Source organism: Coenobita brevimanus, chromosome 58 (assembly GCF_032717465.1).
Source record: "Coenobita brevimanus isolate Jiangsu-jjx chromosome 58, ASM3271746v2, whole genome shotgun sequence".
In the NCBI taxonomy this organism is placed as follows: domain Eukaryota; kingdom Metazoa; phylum Arthropoda; class Malacostraca; order Decapoda; family Coenobitidae; genus Coenobita; species Coenobita brevimanus.
This window is the reverse complement of record NC_137011.1, coordinates 11,751,382-11,766,478: the sequence shown is the minus strand read 5'-3', so window position 1 is coordinate 11,766,478 and position 15,097 is coordinate 11,751,382. Positions and strand designations below refer to the sequence as shown.

Sequence of the window (15,097 nt, the reverse complement as noted above, 5' to 3'; positions counted from 1 at the left end):
TATATATATATATATATATATATATATATATATATATATATATATATATATATATATATATATATATATATATATATATAGATATAGATATAGAAATATATACATATAGATAGATAGATAGATAGATAGATTGACAGATAGATAGGTAGATATATATATATATATATATATATATATATATATATATATATATATATATATATATATATATATGAAGCACATAACGAAGGTGTGTGAGAAAGATAGGTACTTTATGACTATCGAGGTGGAATGAGAAATTTGGTTGGCAGGACACAATGGCGGCAATGGACTGTCGGCAAACTTTTTCATCTTGTAGTACCTCTTCCTTAGTGATTCATTTAGCATATCGCTTCTTCAGTGTTTCTTATATTTACTACCTCTCCTTTATTTTCGGCTGGTTTGTAAAAACAACACAGAACTTGTAGTGCTCCCTTTCTCGTTTGTGCTCCTTTGATGTTTATCCCCCTTCTATCATCCTCTTCCTCCCTGTCCGTCCCTTCTTTCTTTTTTCCCTTTTCCCCCCTCTTCTTTTACCACTCCATTCTCTCTCTCTCTCTCTCTCTCTCTCTCTCTCTCTCTCTCTCTCTCTCTCTCTCTCTCTCCTTCGTATATTCACCCTTCACCCTACTCCTTCTCATGATCCATCCCTCTCTCCGTTACATGGCCCCCTTCCCATCCTCCCTTCTTCACCTCCACACCATCCTTCTCTCCCCCTATCCTCTTTCTCTCTGCTGTTGTGCTTCTTCTTTTGTTCTCGCCCCCCTCCCTCCTCCTCTCTCCCTACCTCCTCTCACATCCCGCGCGACATCCTACAACACCACATCCGGTGAAAGCATTTACCACACTGTGTCTCAGTCAGTTATTATCCTTATCTATGAATACCACTAAATGGATTAATCATACGTCGTGTTTCAGTGATAAGATACCAACAAATGTACCGGGAAACGCATTCAAACTCCCAGGTAAGGATATCCAGTTAGAAAAAATCCATCCCAAACTGAATAAAATCGTTTGGCAGTCTCAAGAATAAAATTAAAAATGCCTGATCCGACTGAAGGAGTTAAGATGTAAAGCAAAGAGGAGTGTCGATTCTTTCTGGTTGGCTATGTGCTTTGTGGGTGAGTAACTGACGAGAAAAACACCCAAATCTTTACCACGGCCACGACACGCAACACCCGATTTTCGGTGGTGACATGTTACGGTGTTTGACACGAAGGAGAAAGATTGCTGGGGCTCAGGAAAGGGCGTGGCATGTCACTTATGCCCAGAGTCGGAGGCAATAATAATAATAATAATAATAATAATAATAATAATAACAATTAATAATAATAATAATAATAATAATAATAGTAATAATAGTAATAATAATAATAGTAATAATAATAATAATAATCCAAGTCTCCATTTTCAATTCTAGGTATCGAACACACTTAGGTAAATGGCAGCCTGTCAAAAGTCCTTGTGGTCGACTTAGGAAACGAACCCAAGATCTGTTGCCTGCGTGGAAAGCTAACTGGCAAGGACAGCACACCTGTCAATCACTGTCACGAAACCGATAAATCCAGGGTTCAGTTCCTGGTTCTATATGAGACCTTTGGGCAGGGCATCATTTACTCGCCTACATTCTCGATTCCTTGGGAGTTTGACATGGACAGCATGCAAAATGTTATGAGATTTGCAGGAAGTCGGAAGTAAGAAGGGGGACAGAGTAGGAGGCAGGTGGTAGGGAAGTAAATCTCAGAGCTGAGACCACCATGCGTGGGCAGTATTTCATGGGTAAGGGACAGTCACAAATGAAAACACCGAAAACGTTGTAGGATGTCTCGGTATTGTAACGGACAAGGTAGTAACCCTCTTGTTGCTACTGTTGTCCTAGACTCCTCTGGACGTGCACTCAACAGGCTGTTCGCTGATACTCCCCCTTCGGGAGAGAGGAGCCGAGGGACCACATGAATGCGTCCGTCTCTAGCACCGGTAAGCTTCTAAATGTGGGTGTGTACGTGACAAGAAAAGCACCAAAACTTTGCCCCAGACAACAACTTGGAAGGGTGACTAACAGAGAATGCATCCAAAATTTTATGATTTGCGTGGGAGGAGACTGATAAAGATAACACCCAATACGTTGTGGCGTACGTGGGAGGGTAGCCTGTGGCCAGTATATAAACTGGCGACTGTGGTGCTGAAGGATAGTGAGAGTCCCACGCGCGGGGTATCAGTCGGGCATTCAGAGCTTTGGTAATCAGTGTGTCAGGTTTGTGAATAGTATTCTGATGGGCATACAGCTTATTCCTGTTAATGGTGAACACATCCGATGGTGCAAGAATGCCGCGATTTAACTGAAGCATTATTCGAGGACAGAACTAGTACTACAGCGTGTTACAAACTGAAAAACTAATTTCAGGACATCGATAATTTAAGCGCATTATGCATCAAGAGTTGCTCTACCTGAGGACGAAACGAGTACAAAATCTTCCCGAGTATCAAGAGTAACTCACGGGACGGAACTAATAAGTTAGCTTGTTACTCATCCAAAGCAGCTATACCATTTTGTAAACAGAACTAGCATTCAGTCTAATTATATGTGGGGTAACTTTATTTAAAATACAATAAATATTAACGATTGCTTATGGAGACAACGAAATTTCAGACCTGAATTCCATAAAGAAGAGCTTAATTTGGGAAAATAACTGAAAATCTCATCAAAAACGTGAGGAAAATAATATAAATTTCCAACATGCCTTTCAACGAAGGACACCAAAATCATACCCTCGGATCTCACATCTCCATCTTGTCCATATCGCTATTTTTGCTGCTATTTACCTTCGTACGGCAGTCATATGGGTTCCTAGGACGTGGGACTTTATTAGAGGAGGAAGGGGATGTATTCGGTATCTATTGCCCTGACTTCGACCGTAATACGCGCGTTTGGCATCACAGAGAAATCACAAGGGAGGCTGTGAGAAGGGCGGTAGTGGGTTACTTTAAGGTGAGTTGTAGCGACCGTTTTGATCTCTCTCTCTCTCTCTCTCTCTCTCTCTCTCTCTCTCTCAAAACATGTCCTAAGTATTATCTAATTCATTACAGTGCCATCTCTCTCTCTCTCTCTCTCTCTCTCTCTCTCTCTCTCTCTCTCTCTCTCTCTCTCTCTCTCTCTCTCTCTCTCTCTCTCTCTCGTGACTTCCAATATTTCTACAATTTTGTGTTTCCCTCTTTTTATTTTTTCTGGTCCCCTTCTCTTTCCTATTCCATTAGTGTTAAAGAACTAATGACCAAAGTTTCATCCTTCCCCCAGCCACAGTCCTTGGAATTACTGACTCAGCTTCCTTCCCTCCTGTGAGGCACGGGGAAGTTCCAATAATTAAGAGGAAGGAAGTGCTGGCCCGCCCACGGACTTCCATACTTTTGTCGATTTGAGCATTGTTTTATCAGGATGGTTTAGATTTGGTCTGGTTAAGTTGTTAGGGTGAGTTTAGCTTGGATTAGGTTAGTTTTACATTTATTAAGCTTGGATTACATTAGTTGCTGTTCATTTAGCTTAGATTAGGTTAGTTTACGTTCATTTAGCTTGTATTAGGTTAGTTGATGTTCATTTAGCTTGGTTTAAAATAGTTTATGTTCAATTAGCTTGGATTAGATTAGTTTTAGTTCGTCATGTTTTGATTACAGTACTTTGCCTTCTCTTGGATTAGGTTTCGTTATGTTTTGTTGTTATATTTAGTTACACTGGATAAAGTCTGGTAAGGGTAATTTAGGTCAGGTCAAATTAGTTTAGATTTGGCTAGGTTAAGCTGTTAGGGTCAAAGTACGCTAAGACAGAGTTCAGTAAAGTTACTACGATCATCCTAAGAAGAGAAAACGTTAACACCCACCACTACAGTGATGTTGGTTCAAGGTAAACACTGCGCCTCGTACTGGTTTGGGTGAGAGGGTTTTGTTTATATGTGATGATAGGGTGATTAGATTAGCTGGAATTTGAAGCGACCTTGGTGTGAGTGAATGGTGTAAGATTACGGCCTTGGTGTGAGTGAATGGTGTAGGATTATGGCCTTGGTGTGAGTGAATGGTGTAGGCTATTTGTCTGGCCATTATTGAGTCATAGATCCATAATTCTAAAACTGAGGTCATGAGCGTTAACAGCAAACCAACACTTTCTGACAAATACTGAAACTCTAGTTCGGACACTCTTTAGTGAACATAATCATTCTCTCTCTCTCTCTCTCTCTCTCTCTCTCTGTACTTGCCTGTATTCTTTACCACACACCCCGGTAAAGGAAGCGCCCCAACACTTTTTCCTAGGCATTTATATGTTTATGATATACTGTCCTATTCTGTGTTATATAAATCCTTCTAACACCGCCCTACTCCGTGTAAATAACATACAAAAGGATATTAATCAGCCATATCCAAAAACAAGGCTATACGGATGAGTTGCCAGGGAGCTTCCTTACCCCACGAGAGTACTGGCACTCTGAAGATTGTCAGAAAGGAAAATTTAAGTTTCATAAGAATTTCATTGACGTATTTCCCCTTAATATCTATACAAGCACCACGGTGCCGCTGCGGACTTGAGGATGTCGAAAGCTTGAACGTTGATGAAAGGGCGCCGTTTTAGTAGTTCTATTTTCATGTTTTTCCTATACTGTTTCTGGACTCTGCTAAACCTGTTTTTTAGCTCAAAGTGGGGTTAGGTAGATGATTATGATGCAAATTATGGCGATAACTATGACGGAGATAATAACATTAATGTTATGTTGTAGTTGATAACAGTGAAGGCAATGACGACAACTGTAATTATGATGATAATGATGACGACAGTATTAATGCCGAAAAGATAAAAGTGCTGCCCATGATGATAATGATTCATAGTGCAGGTTATGACGATAACAGTAGTGATGATGATAATGATGACGACAATAATAATGTCTATCTATCTATAGCCAGACACCATAATCATGTAAGGGGTGGCCGTTTGTCTTTGAGTTGTTTGACGGGGAGAGATATTAACCCTCCGCCTACCCACTTGTTGATACGTAGAGAACACGTATGGTTGATTATATGGTTACCATCCAGCATTGTAAATGGTTTTCTGGCTTACATGAAACCATTTGGCTTGTCACTCAATGTTAAAGCCACTTGAAAAGGAAAGAAGAAGACTAAAAAGCGACAGGAAAGATGGGAGAAATAGGAAGTGAGGAGGGCAGACATAGAAAAAGGCGAAGGAAGAAGTGGGCAGCTCTACTGTTCATCAAGTGAGTTTTTTTTTTTTTTTTTTTATGTGTCCGACTCTGGGCATAGGCTTTATAGCCCGCTCCCAAGCCCCAGTACTCCTCCTACATATCATACACCTCTACATATCACCACTTCGCGCTAACATCCATCGTCCATATTAAATACATGCTAGGGCTGTCTTATACAGGACTGATGTATTGGTATTAGTGGGGGTATTTTTACGACACGTCGGCGGGTCTTCTAGTAGATCGGTAAAGTGTGCTACTATGAAATTCAAATCCTTTAAACTGTTCCCTGTCCCAGCGGGGATTTGAACCCGGGTCCGGTAGGATCGCAGGCCACCTCTCTACCGACTGAGCCACCGCCTCCCCCTAATGGATGATGGTCGCCACCACCTACCACTTCGATAAGTTAAATATACTGTCCATGATGGTGATGATGATGATGATGATGATCTAATGTCAAACTTCCTATACTTCAGAGTGTAAAATGTGGGTCAGTAAGATAAAGATGACCTGGATATCCGTTCTTGAGATTGTCCCTCTCTCTCTTTCTCTCTCTCTCTCTCTCTCTCTCTCTCTCTCTCTCTCTCTCTCTCTCTCTCTCAAAACATGTCCTAATTATTATCTCATTCATTACAATGCCATCTCTCTCTCTCTCTCTCTCTCTCTCTCTCTCTCTCTCTCTCTCTCTCTCTCTCTCTCTCTCTCTCTCTCTCACACACACACACACACACACACACTGGTACAGCCACGCTCACAGAGCCAGAGTAGGTCTTGAGTTTTGAACGGTGTGTGTGTGTGTGTGCGTGTGTGTGTGTGTGTGTGTGTGTGTGTGTGTGTGTGTGTGTGTGTGTGTGTGTGTGTGTGAACAAAATAACGAATAGGTTTTTATCCAATTTTAACTAAACTTCGTGAAAAATGCTAGAAGATAGTGTATGATTGAACCTATTGCTTTCTTATAAAAATAGGTCAAAGGTCAAGGTCACAGGGTTAGGTCATACGGTGACTTAGCAAAAACAGTCTTCATCTAGTTTAGACAAGACATGGAACAGAGGTTGATAGTATTATTCAGTTTTAAAGAAATGCAGTCAAAGGTCAAGGTTGCAGGGCAAGGTCAAATTCCGATCTGTGTGAGCAGCCATTGATAAATAACTCAAATAGATTTTATCTTATTTTGACCAAACATGGTGGTAGAGTTGAAGGTCAACCTAGGAGTAAATCTAGTGTTTATAGGAACAATAGGGCAAAGGTCAAGGTCATCTGAAACAGTGTTTCTGATTTAGACCAACCTTTGTGGAACAGTTGAGAATAAACCAAGAATAAAAACACTGATAACAATCAGTCAAAGGTTAAGGTCACAATAAAGATCAAACGCCAGGGTCAACTCAGACAGTTTTGATTTTCTCTGAACCAAAACTGGTGGAAGCCTTAATGATCAGGCAAGAACTGAGGGATTCAGTTTCACGGACAATTAATCAAGGTTTTCACAGGACAAGTTCGAAATTCAATCCGTGTGTCTGCATGAGAACAAATTAAAACAGTTTTAATTTGCTTTGTATCAAGCTTGGTGGATGAGTTGATGATCATCCTAAAGGTTGACCCGTCATTTGTCAGAACAATAGGTTTATATCCAATGTAGACTTGACTCAGTGGAAGTATTCAGGTTAAAACAAGAACTTTGAGAACAGTGTCTCATAGGCGAAAGTCAAAGGGAAAGGTCAAAGGTCAAAGTCAGATGACAAAGCTTATTCATGCAGTTTCATTTGACCGGCAGTTAGTGAAAGGGTTAAGGGTTAGGTAAGAATAAAGATATTTGATTTTGACAGTAATCTGAAAATGGTCAAGCTCACAGGACATAGTTAAATATTTGGTCATCGAATCAGTGGGTGCGGGCGGGTGTTTCAAACTCTGAATGATCCTTCTTGCTTTTTGTCTGTGTTGTGCTTATTACCTCGCCCAGACGGAGTCTGGCGAGATATTGTTTTTAGTCGTTTCTTTGTTTCTTTGTTAACAACATTACGTAAAAACGGCTGAGAGAAATTACATGAAACTTTCAGGATATGTGGGCACTGGACCGGAAAGAAAGTGATTAAATTTTGGATGTAATCGAGTGACCGTGAAAGGTCAAAATCAAGGTCACGGATTTTCAGAGGGCTATGACTTGACACCGGTTGAAGAGAGAGATACTTACTATTATCAACATACAGTGACTCCCATATGAGCTTTCATCTGGCAGCAAGACCTTTGACCCTGAGTTACCTTAGAAGATGAAAATCAAGGTCACGGATATTCAGGGGCTATAACTCGAAACTGTTTGCAGATTGATATTTACTATTATCAACATACGTAAGTCTCTTATGGGCTTTCATTTTGTACCATGACCTTTGACCTTGAGTGACCTTGAAAGGTCAAACGCAAGATCATGGATTTTCAGAGGGCTATAAGTTGAAAACGGTTGAAAATAAAATAACTGCTGTCAGGCGAGGTTTGTTGCTCCTGGCACCACTTGTTCTCTCATGCTGTTCCTCTTTATCCACTTGCCATACTTCTGTGGCCGCTTTACCTCCCTCTCTGTTACATTTTACTCATTACATTACACTAACTAAGTAGCTAAGAAGCTGACAGGGAATGGATATGCCCGAAAGAAGTGATGATGAATATGCATCTGACAAGGGTTACACCTCATCCTAACTTGATTGCTCCAGCTACCGTACCGAGTTAGAACTCTAAAGTCAGTAATTATTTGGTAAGCAAAAGTTTTTTCCCTGCATAGCTTAGAAAATTTCCCTTTTTGAGGAAAACCAAATCTCTGTTTTCTTCTCAGCCGTTGAACCTCTTGTGGTATACCATTCCCGTGGTACCAGACTTTTTCCCAAAAGAAGCCAAATGTAGCCAAAAAGAAAAAAAAGGCCAAAAACACTTCCGCTACACATGAAGAGAGCAGTAAAAACTTTTTTTTTTTTTTTTTTTTTGAGCTATTAGACCAGCCATGGCATATGGTTCCTTTCTGAAACTGTTATGGAAACCCTTCCAGCTAGGCCAGTCATTTTTCAAACAAGAGACAAATGTAGCCGAAGAGGTCATACATACAACCTTGCTTGCTCGAATACATTCCGCACTGTAATGTGGACGCACATTTCCTAATAGCCGACAGAACTGTCCAATTTCACAGTTGTATGTGAACTGCATCCTAACAGAATATGTCAGCTGATCAGGTCAGGTGCGGGTACGGGAATGGGTCCATTATGATGTGGCAAGGGTAAACCAGCTCTGCTGTCGGGCCCTGCTGCGGATGTTGCTGATTGCACTGTGCGGTTGACCCTCGTGCGGTGTGGTGCGGTGAGGATCTGTCCGTACTACCTTTGGGGCTAAGTACGAGTAAATATGTGTGTGTGTGTGTGTGTGTGTGCGTGTATGTATGTATGTATGTATGTGTGGGTAAGTAAACTGGGATTGTGTCGTCCTGTCTCTGCTACCCTCTTTTTTGGGGAGGAACGCAGCCTGGGTAAATATATCATCTCATCGGCAGTTTGAGTGTCCACTGCAGGACCGGCCTATCCCGACCGAAGTGGGGACGATACAACCAATGTATCTCTGCCAAGTGGCTTAGGCTGTCTGGTAGAGATCGTAATGGTGAGAAGTGCTTGTAAGTGTAATTGTAGTGTTGTAGTGGGTTTGGATGTGTGTGTAGTCTGTGAACCAAGTGTAATCGGCCCTCTCAAGCCGACTGGGTGCAAGCGACACTGGTTCAACCACAGCATCCCTGATATCCGCCAATGCAGTACGTGGCCAGACAAACTCTCCCAGAGTTTATTACCCTGGCGGGGCGCGAACCCTCGTTCTTCAGTGTACGAAAACGCACACTTTACCACTGTACCACAGAGGCTCCATATATATATATATATATATATATATATATATATATATATATATATATATATATATGAGAGAGAGAGAGAGAGAGAGCAAAGGAGTACATAATTATGAAGTACAGAAAACAGCAGGCCTATTGGCCCATGATGAGGTTATCCGTTGGGAAAAACTGAGGCTAATCCTACTAAGATATATCCAGTGGGTAAAAGAAAAGGATAGGAAAGAGGAAGGCTCTACCCCATCCAACTCACCATCCGATTAAGTCCGCAGAAAAACACACACACACACACACACACACACACACACACACACACACACACACACACACACACACACACAAAACATGCTTTTTAGAAAGAAGAAGCATGGAAATTTTTATAGGAGAGGCAAAAGAGGGACAACTATATATCATGTAATCTCATATATACAGATGCGTAAAAGAGACAGGCAGACAAACAGGCGGACGGACAGACGGACAAAATTTTAGCTTGTAAGGTAAAAAATATGCGTATTTCTGTGGGGACACTATATGACAGTTGTCTTATGTTTCCTTTTGCATTATCTCTGGATCCTGCTTCACCTCGAACTCTTCGCTGAGACCTCGAGATTACGATGGTGACGTTTTTCCTATGTACTCTCTCTCTCTCTCTCTCTCTCTCTCTCTCTCTATGTGTGTATATATATATATATATATATATATATATATATATATATATATGTCTCCTGTCTACTTCCTTTTCATCTCATCTATCCTTCTCTCGTATTTACCAGTCTCCCGGCAGCTAGTATAATTTCCCCCCCTCTTCTTCCAGGATGTGTCGCCGCCCTCGGGAACGTACAACCACCGGGATGGCATGACCCTAGAGGAAGCCTACAGAGAGTACTACGGTGCCTCAGCCTCTCCCAGACCATTCCTGCACGCTTTGTCGTCTCTCGTTGACTCAGTAGCAGAGGCGGATACAGGAGTGCTGGGGGCTGATCCAAGGTGGGTGTTATGGGCGGGTAGGAGGGAGGGGTGATGTCTGTTGATGTGTAGAATTACAGAGGAGGCAGAGCTGAGAGGGGAGATTTGTACGACGAGAGAGAGAGAGAGAGAGAGAGAGAGGAATGTATGCTTTATATCTACGAGAGGGAAAAAGGTCTGTTGATTCTGAACTAGAGCAGGAAGTCTGTTGATACCGTAACTAACGAAGGCAATAAATAAATTGGTACTGGATTTGGGCCTTATTGGTACTGGATTTGGGCCTTATTCTTACTTTCAAGTTGCAAATAGACAGAGGTGGTTGATCCAACGGGTGTAGTCCTACTGAAGGGGAGAGAAATTTTACTTTTATTTGTTTATTTATTTATTTTAACTGAACCGTTATAGGACTGCCTAATTAGAGTTCAAAGGCCGTGTTCTCGTCCGATGAAAAACCTCCCTTGTACCTGCTTCTTGCCAGCTAATTATGGCAAGCACCGTGCCAGTATCTGGCTATGTATGCAATCTACATCGGTGATTAAAAGATATTAATAATATGCAAAGGAGTATTCAGGTAATAGTAATAGTAAACCTTGGGGCGGCCGCCATGAGGCTCTTAGCCGCGGTGCCTGTGACGGGCCAATCACCCAACATCCAGGGATACAAAGCCTTTGCATCACCCAGGTCACCAAAGTTTCCTCTGTAGGTACTCATTTTACCTACCAAACCACATAGGGTGGATGGACACCTGAGTCGAGTGGCTCCAGCTGCCCGCACCGGGACTGAATCCTGATGTTAACAGACCAGCAGTCGACGATATTAACCACCCGGCCACAGCGGCGGATTTACGAATAATGGAGGGGATGCTAGAAAGCTTCCTAAGTTGATGTGAATAAGTTTCCGTGAGTCTTGTGTTTTCGTTTGTGTCAGTTGTCTCGTACTTCAGGCCACCTGAGTAGGTACTGCACTTAGTTACGTCGTAGGATTGTTGTAAATGTAAAAGCTTCATGGGCCGTGAATGGAGGTGGTGGTGGAATGAAAAGAGCAGTGGAGTGACGACTGTGGTTCGATCTCGGCTGTTTCAGGGAACATTTTGTAAATCTGACCAGTTGATAACACAGTGCTCACTGTTCTCCCCTATGATCCCATTGACACTTCATAAAAGTACCCCTACTACTACCATAACAGCAAATATGAGTGTGATACCGGTACACCTAGCTTGTGACAGCAGATAGTGCGTACTGTGCATAAGTGCCAAGTGTCATGTTACGGTTGTAGGGATTACGGCCGTATGCTTAAACACATATGGAGAGGCCCTACATTGGCTCCTACTTTACACACTAAGGAAAGCACAAGCAAGCCCTCAATTTTTACATGGTGTGCTAAGAGAACATTAAGGGAAAGGGGGTGGTTGGTAGCCCTGCGTGACCAGTTGGTACATCGGAAGTGCTCCCGTGGGAGTCGCCGTGACTATTCTTGTCCAGTCGATGTCAATCAGCACCAAAATAAAATAATTTTCCGTCATTTTTTTTTATATATCAGCACTTATCTGTACGTATACTTTATATACTATTATAGTAGTAAACTTTTCAATCAATACTTATGTTGTAAATATGATAGCGCTGGAGATAGGTCAGGTTAGGTTAGGATAAATTTGGTTAGGTTACCTTAAAACTGGTTAGGTTAGCTTAAAACAAGTTAGGATAAATAAGGCAGGGTTGAATAATTACGAAAATTCATGTTAGGTTTGGGTAAATGAGCACTGATAAAGGGCAATTTCGCTGAAAAATAGCGTTCTAAGATGGCGTTTATCAGTCTTCGCGCACAGATTAGGATAAGTTTGGTTGGGTTAGCATAAAATTGGTTAGGTTAGTCTCAAATTGGTTAGGTAACGTTAGGAGAAATAAAGTTGGGTTGTTACGAAAGTTTAGGTTAGGTTTGTTTAGGCCTGCAAGGGTAATTTCGATCGTATATGGCACTTGGCGTCCATCGGTCTTCATGCACAGCAAGACTGTGGCTGTCCATGAACAAACACCGCTCTTTAAAGCACTTTTTACTATATTTAAAAGAAACGAAAAACACTAACTTGAAAACACAATTCGAGAAGACATGAAGAATTCCATGAAGGGCTAAAGCAAGGAAAAAAATGCAAAATAAGGTGGTCCTATGTCTCCTTAACGATTACCAAGAATTATGAATAGAATGCTGCTGAAATATAACAAAAAATGATATAAGAAAATGAAAAACAGTTTGCGGTGCCTGAGATGAAAAAGCAATGATGATCCAATGCTCGCACGATGCTTCATAGTTTGGCCTATGAAAGAACAGTCGTTTGGCCCATGAGCGAAGAACAGTACCTTTCTCGTTAAATATATTAACGTATAGTATTACCTTTAGCATTGACTGAACGTTCTATATTCAGTTAAATCACATGAGTAACCTATAAAAGTGGTTTACACATGTCAATTTTAGGATCTCGCCTACTGTCAACCACTCTTAAAAAAATAAAAATGACAGTGCGTGTCTCCGCCAGGGCAGAGACGGGCCCTGGTTTGACCTACTACTCGGTAAGGTACAGCCCGCGCGTTTTAATAACCAACGGTTCAGTTCCCGTGTATGTTTGCATTGCACTTTTAGCAAGTTAAAATATTTTTTACATACTCTATTTACATTATTCTATGCTTTCTGGAGGTACAGAGTTACTTTGTTACGAATAATTAAATGTAGGATTTGCGAAATCCAAGCATTCCTTCCCTTAAAAAAATGTTGGAACAACCCTACATATTGAGGGAAGTCTTTGCCTACTTAAACTTTTAGCATACCATTTTGATATAGGGCCCTTAGGAAAGGCCCTACATTAGCTTTAAGCATACGGCCGTTAGTCCTTCGGTGGTGAGTTATGGGTGAACTGGAAAAGGCATCCTGACTTATGTTTATGGTTGAATGCAAAACAAAAGATAATAATAATAATAAAATAATGTAACAGAAGGCCAGTCGGGTATGGGTGTATAATACAGGTAACTTGGAAAATGATAAATTTAGGAATGCTTAGCAAAACTACTCCATTCTTCCATGATCAGTAGGCTGCATGGATATTACTCTTTCCCAGATATCACTTCGGCAGCGAGAGGTTTTCGGAGTCGCAGTCGATTTTGACCGGAAGATGGAGGCGAATAGTGAATGCAGGGCTGACTGGCGACCTGTCAGCAGCCCGTCACCTCCTGGGCCTCTCACTGGCGGCGGTGCAGGACTTCTACTCCCACACAAATTGGGTCGAACTGGGACATAAGGAATTTAATAAGGACGTTGGTAAGTGGAAAGAGTTTGTGCGCGAGTGTGTGCATGCATATACAGCCTGTGCCCACGCCTATGTGCGTTTGTGCATGCATGTGTGTGCACACATGTCAGTATGTCCATATATATATATATATATATATATATAGATAGATAGATAGATAGATAGATATAGATCGATAGATAGATAGATAGATAGATACAGTATATATATATCTATCTGAACTGAGTGAATTTATTTGAATGTTGGATTGTAACAGGGATGGATCTTGTGTCTATGGTTGTTCAATCTGCATATGGATGGGGTGCACTCAGTGAAGCGCATCTCTCCGAAAAGGGCAACGTAATACCCAGAACCACTCTCATAATGGGCTGGATTTTCTCATCACTGATTAGGGTTCCGCATAAAGTGTTTTTCGGATCCAGAATCTGTAATACGACCCGGATCGGTCCCAAAAGTTAATCGATTGTTCCCTTTGACATGGGCTACCTACCCACCAAATTTGGTCTAAATCTCTCTTAGTTTTTCAATAATCCTGCTAACAGACAAAACAAACAAACAAACAAACAAACAAACAGGGGTGAAAACTTATTCTCCTTGTCGGAGACAACGATGAGAAACCATAACCCATTATGAAGAGTGGTTTGGAAATTATATTGCCCTTGTCGGAGAGATGCTCTCCAATAAGTGCCCCTCTAGTTTGCAGATCATGCTGTATTGTTAAGTGAAGACGAAGGGGAACTGCAAGGCTTGGTGAATTAGTTAGGGAGAATGTGTAAGATACTGAATTTAAAGATAATGGAGGGATGAGTAAAGTTACAGTCTTCGAGAGAAATAGTCATTGAATGTACAGTAAGGTTGGATGACGAGGAAATGGAAAATGAGAGTGCATTTAAGTACTTGAGTAGTGTGATGAGTAAGGATGTAAATTTGGAGGATGAAGTGCTTGAAATGGTAGAGCAAGGAAGAAAGGTGGCTGGTTCTTTGAAAGAAGTGACAAAAATTAGGGAAGTGAGCATGGAAGTAAAAAAGTCGCTGCATGAGAGTATTGTGATACCAACTCTAATATATGGAAGTGAAGCTTCGACCTTGTTGGAAGGACAAAAGTCAAGAGTGAGAGCAGTGGAAATTAGTTATCTGAGAGGAGCATGTGGAGTTGTACGGAAAGACAGACTGACAAATGAGGAAATGAAGGAGAGTTGTTGTGTGGATATGTGATAGAAATAGTCAGGAGAAATACATTGAAGTGGTTTGGTCATGTGGAGAGGATGGAGAGCGAGAGACTAACGAGGAGAGTGTATGTGAGTGAAGTGGATGGGGGTAGAGGAATGGGGAGGCCGAGGATGAGATGGAGGGATGGAGTGGAAAGGTATATGAGAGAGGGGGATGTGAGATGAGGGAGGGCAGTGAAATGGCAGGAGACAGGACAACATGGAGCTGATTTGTTTGTGGCCACCATCTACGTGATTAAGGTGTCTGGAAATAGAGGATTAAGGTACATATATACTGTATATATATATATATATATATATATATATATATATATATATATATATATATATATATATACACACACACTCTCTCTCTCTCTCTCTCTCTCTCTCTCTCTCTCTCTCTCTCTCTCTCTCTCTCTCTCTCTCTCTATATATATATATATATATATATATATACATATATATATATATATATATATATATATATATATATATATATATA

At 41.1% G+C, this 15,097-nt stretch overlaps 1 protein-coding gene across 1 annotated transcript in view; it reads left to right on the top strand.

Annotated features, from left to right (window-relative positions):
• Nucleotides 1-15,097, top strand: part of LOC145402606 (von Willebrand factor A domain-containing protein 7-like) — a 126,598-nt gene that overhangs the window by 84,703 nt on the left and 26,798 nt on the right. Inside the window, exons 7-9 of the mRNA XM_080274598.1 lie at nucleotides 2,855-3,007; nucleotides 9,938-10,110; nucleotides 13,196-13,395. Coding sequence (XP_080130724.1) covers nucleotides 2,855-3,007; nucleotides 9,938-10,110; nucleotides 13,196-13,395 — 526 coding nt within the window. The remainder of the gene's footprint in view (nucleotides 1-2,854; nucleotides 3,008-9,937; nucleotides 10,111-13,195; nucleotides 13,396-15,097) is intronic.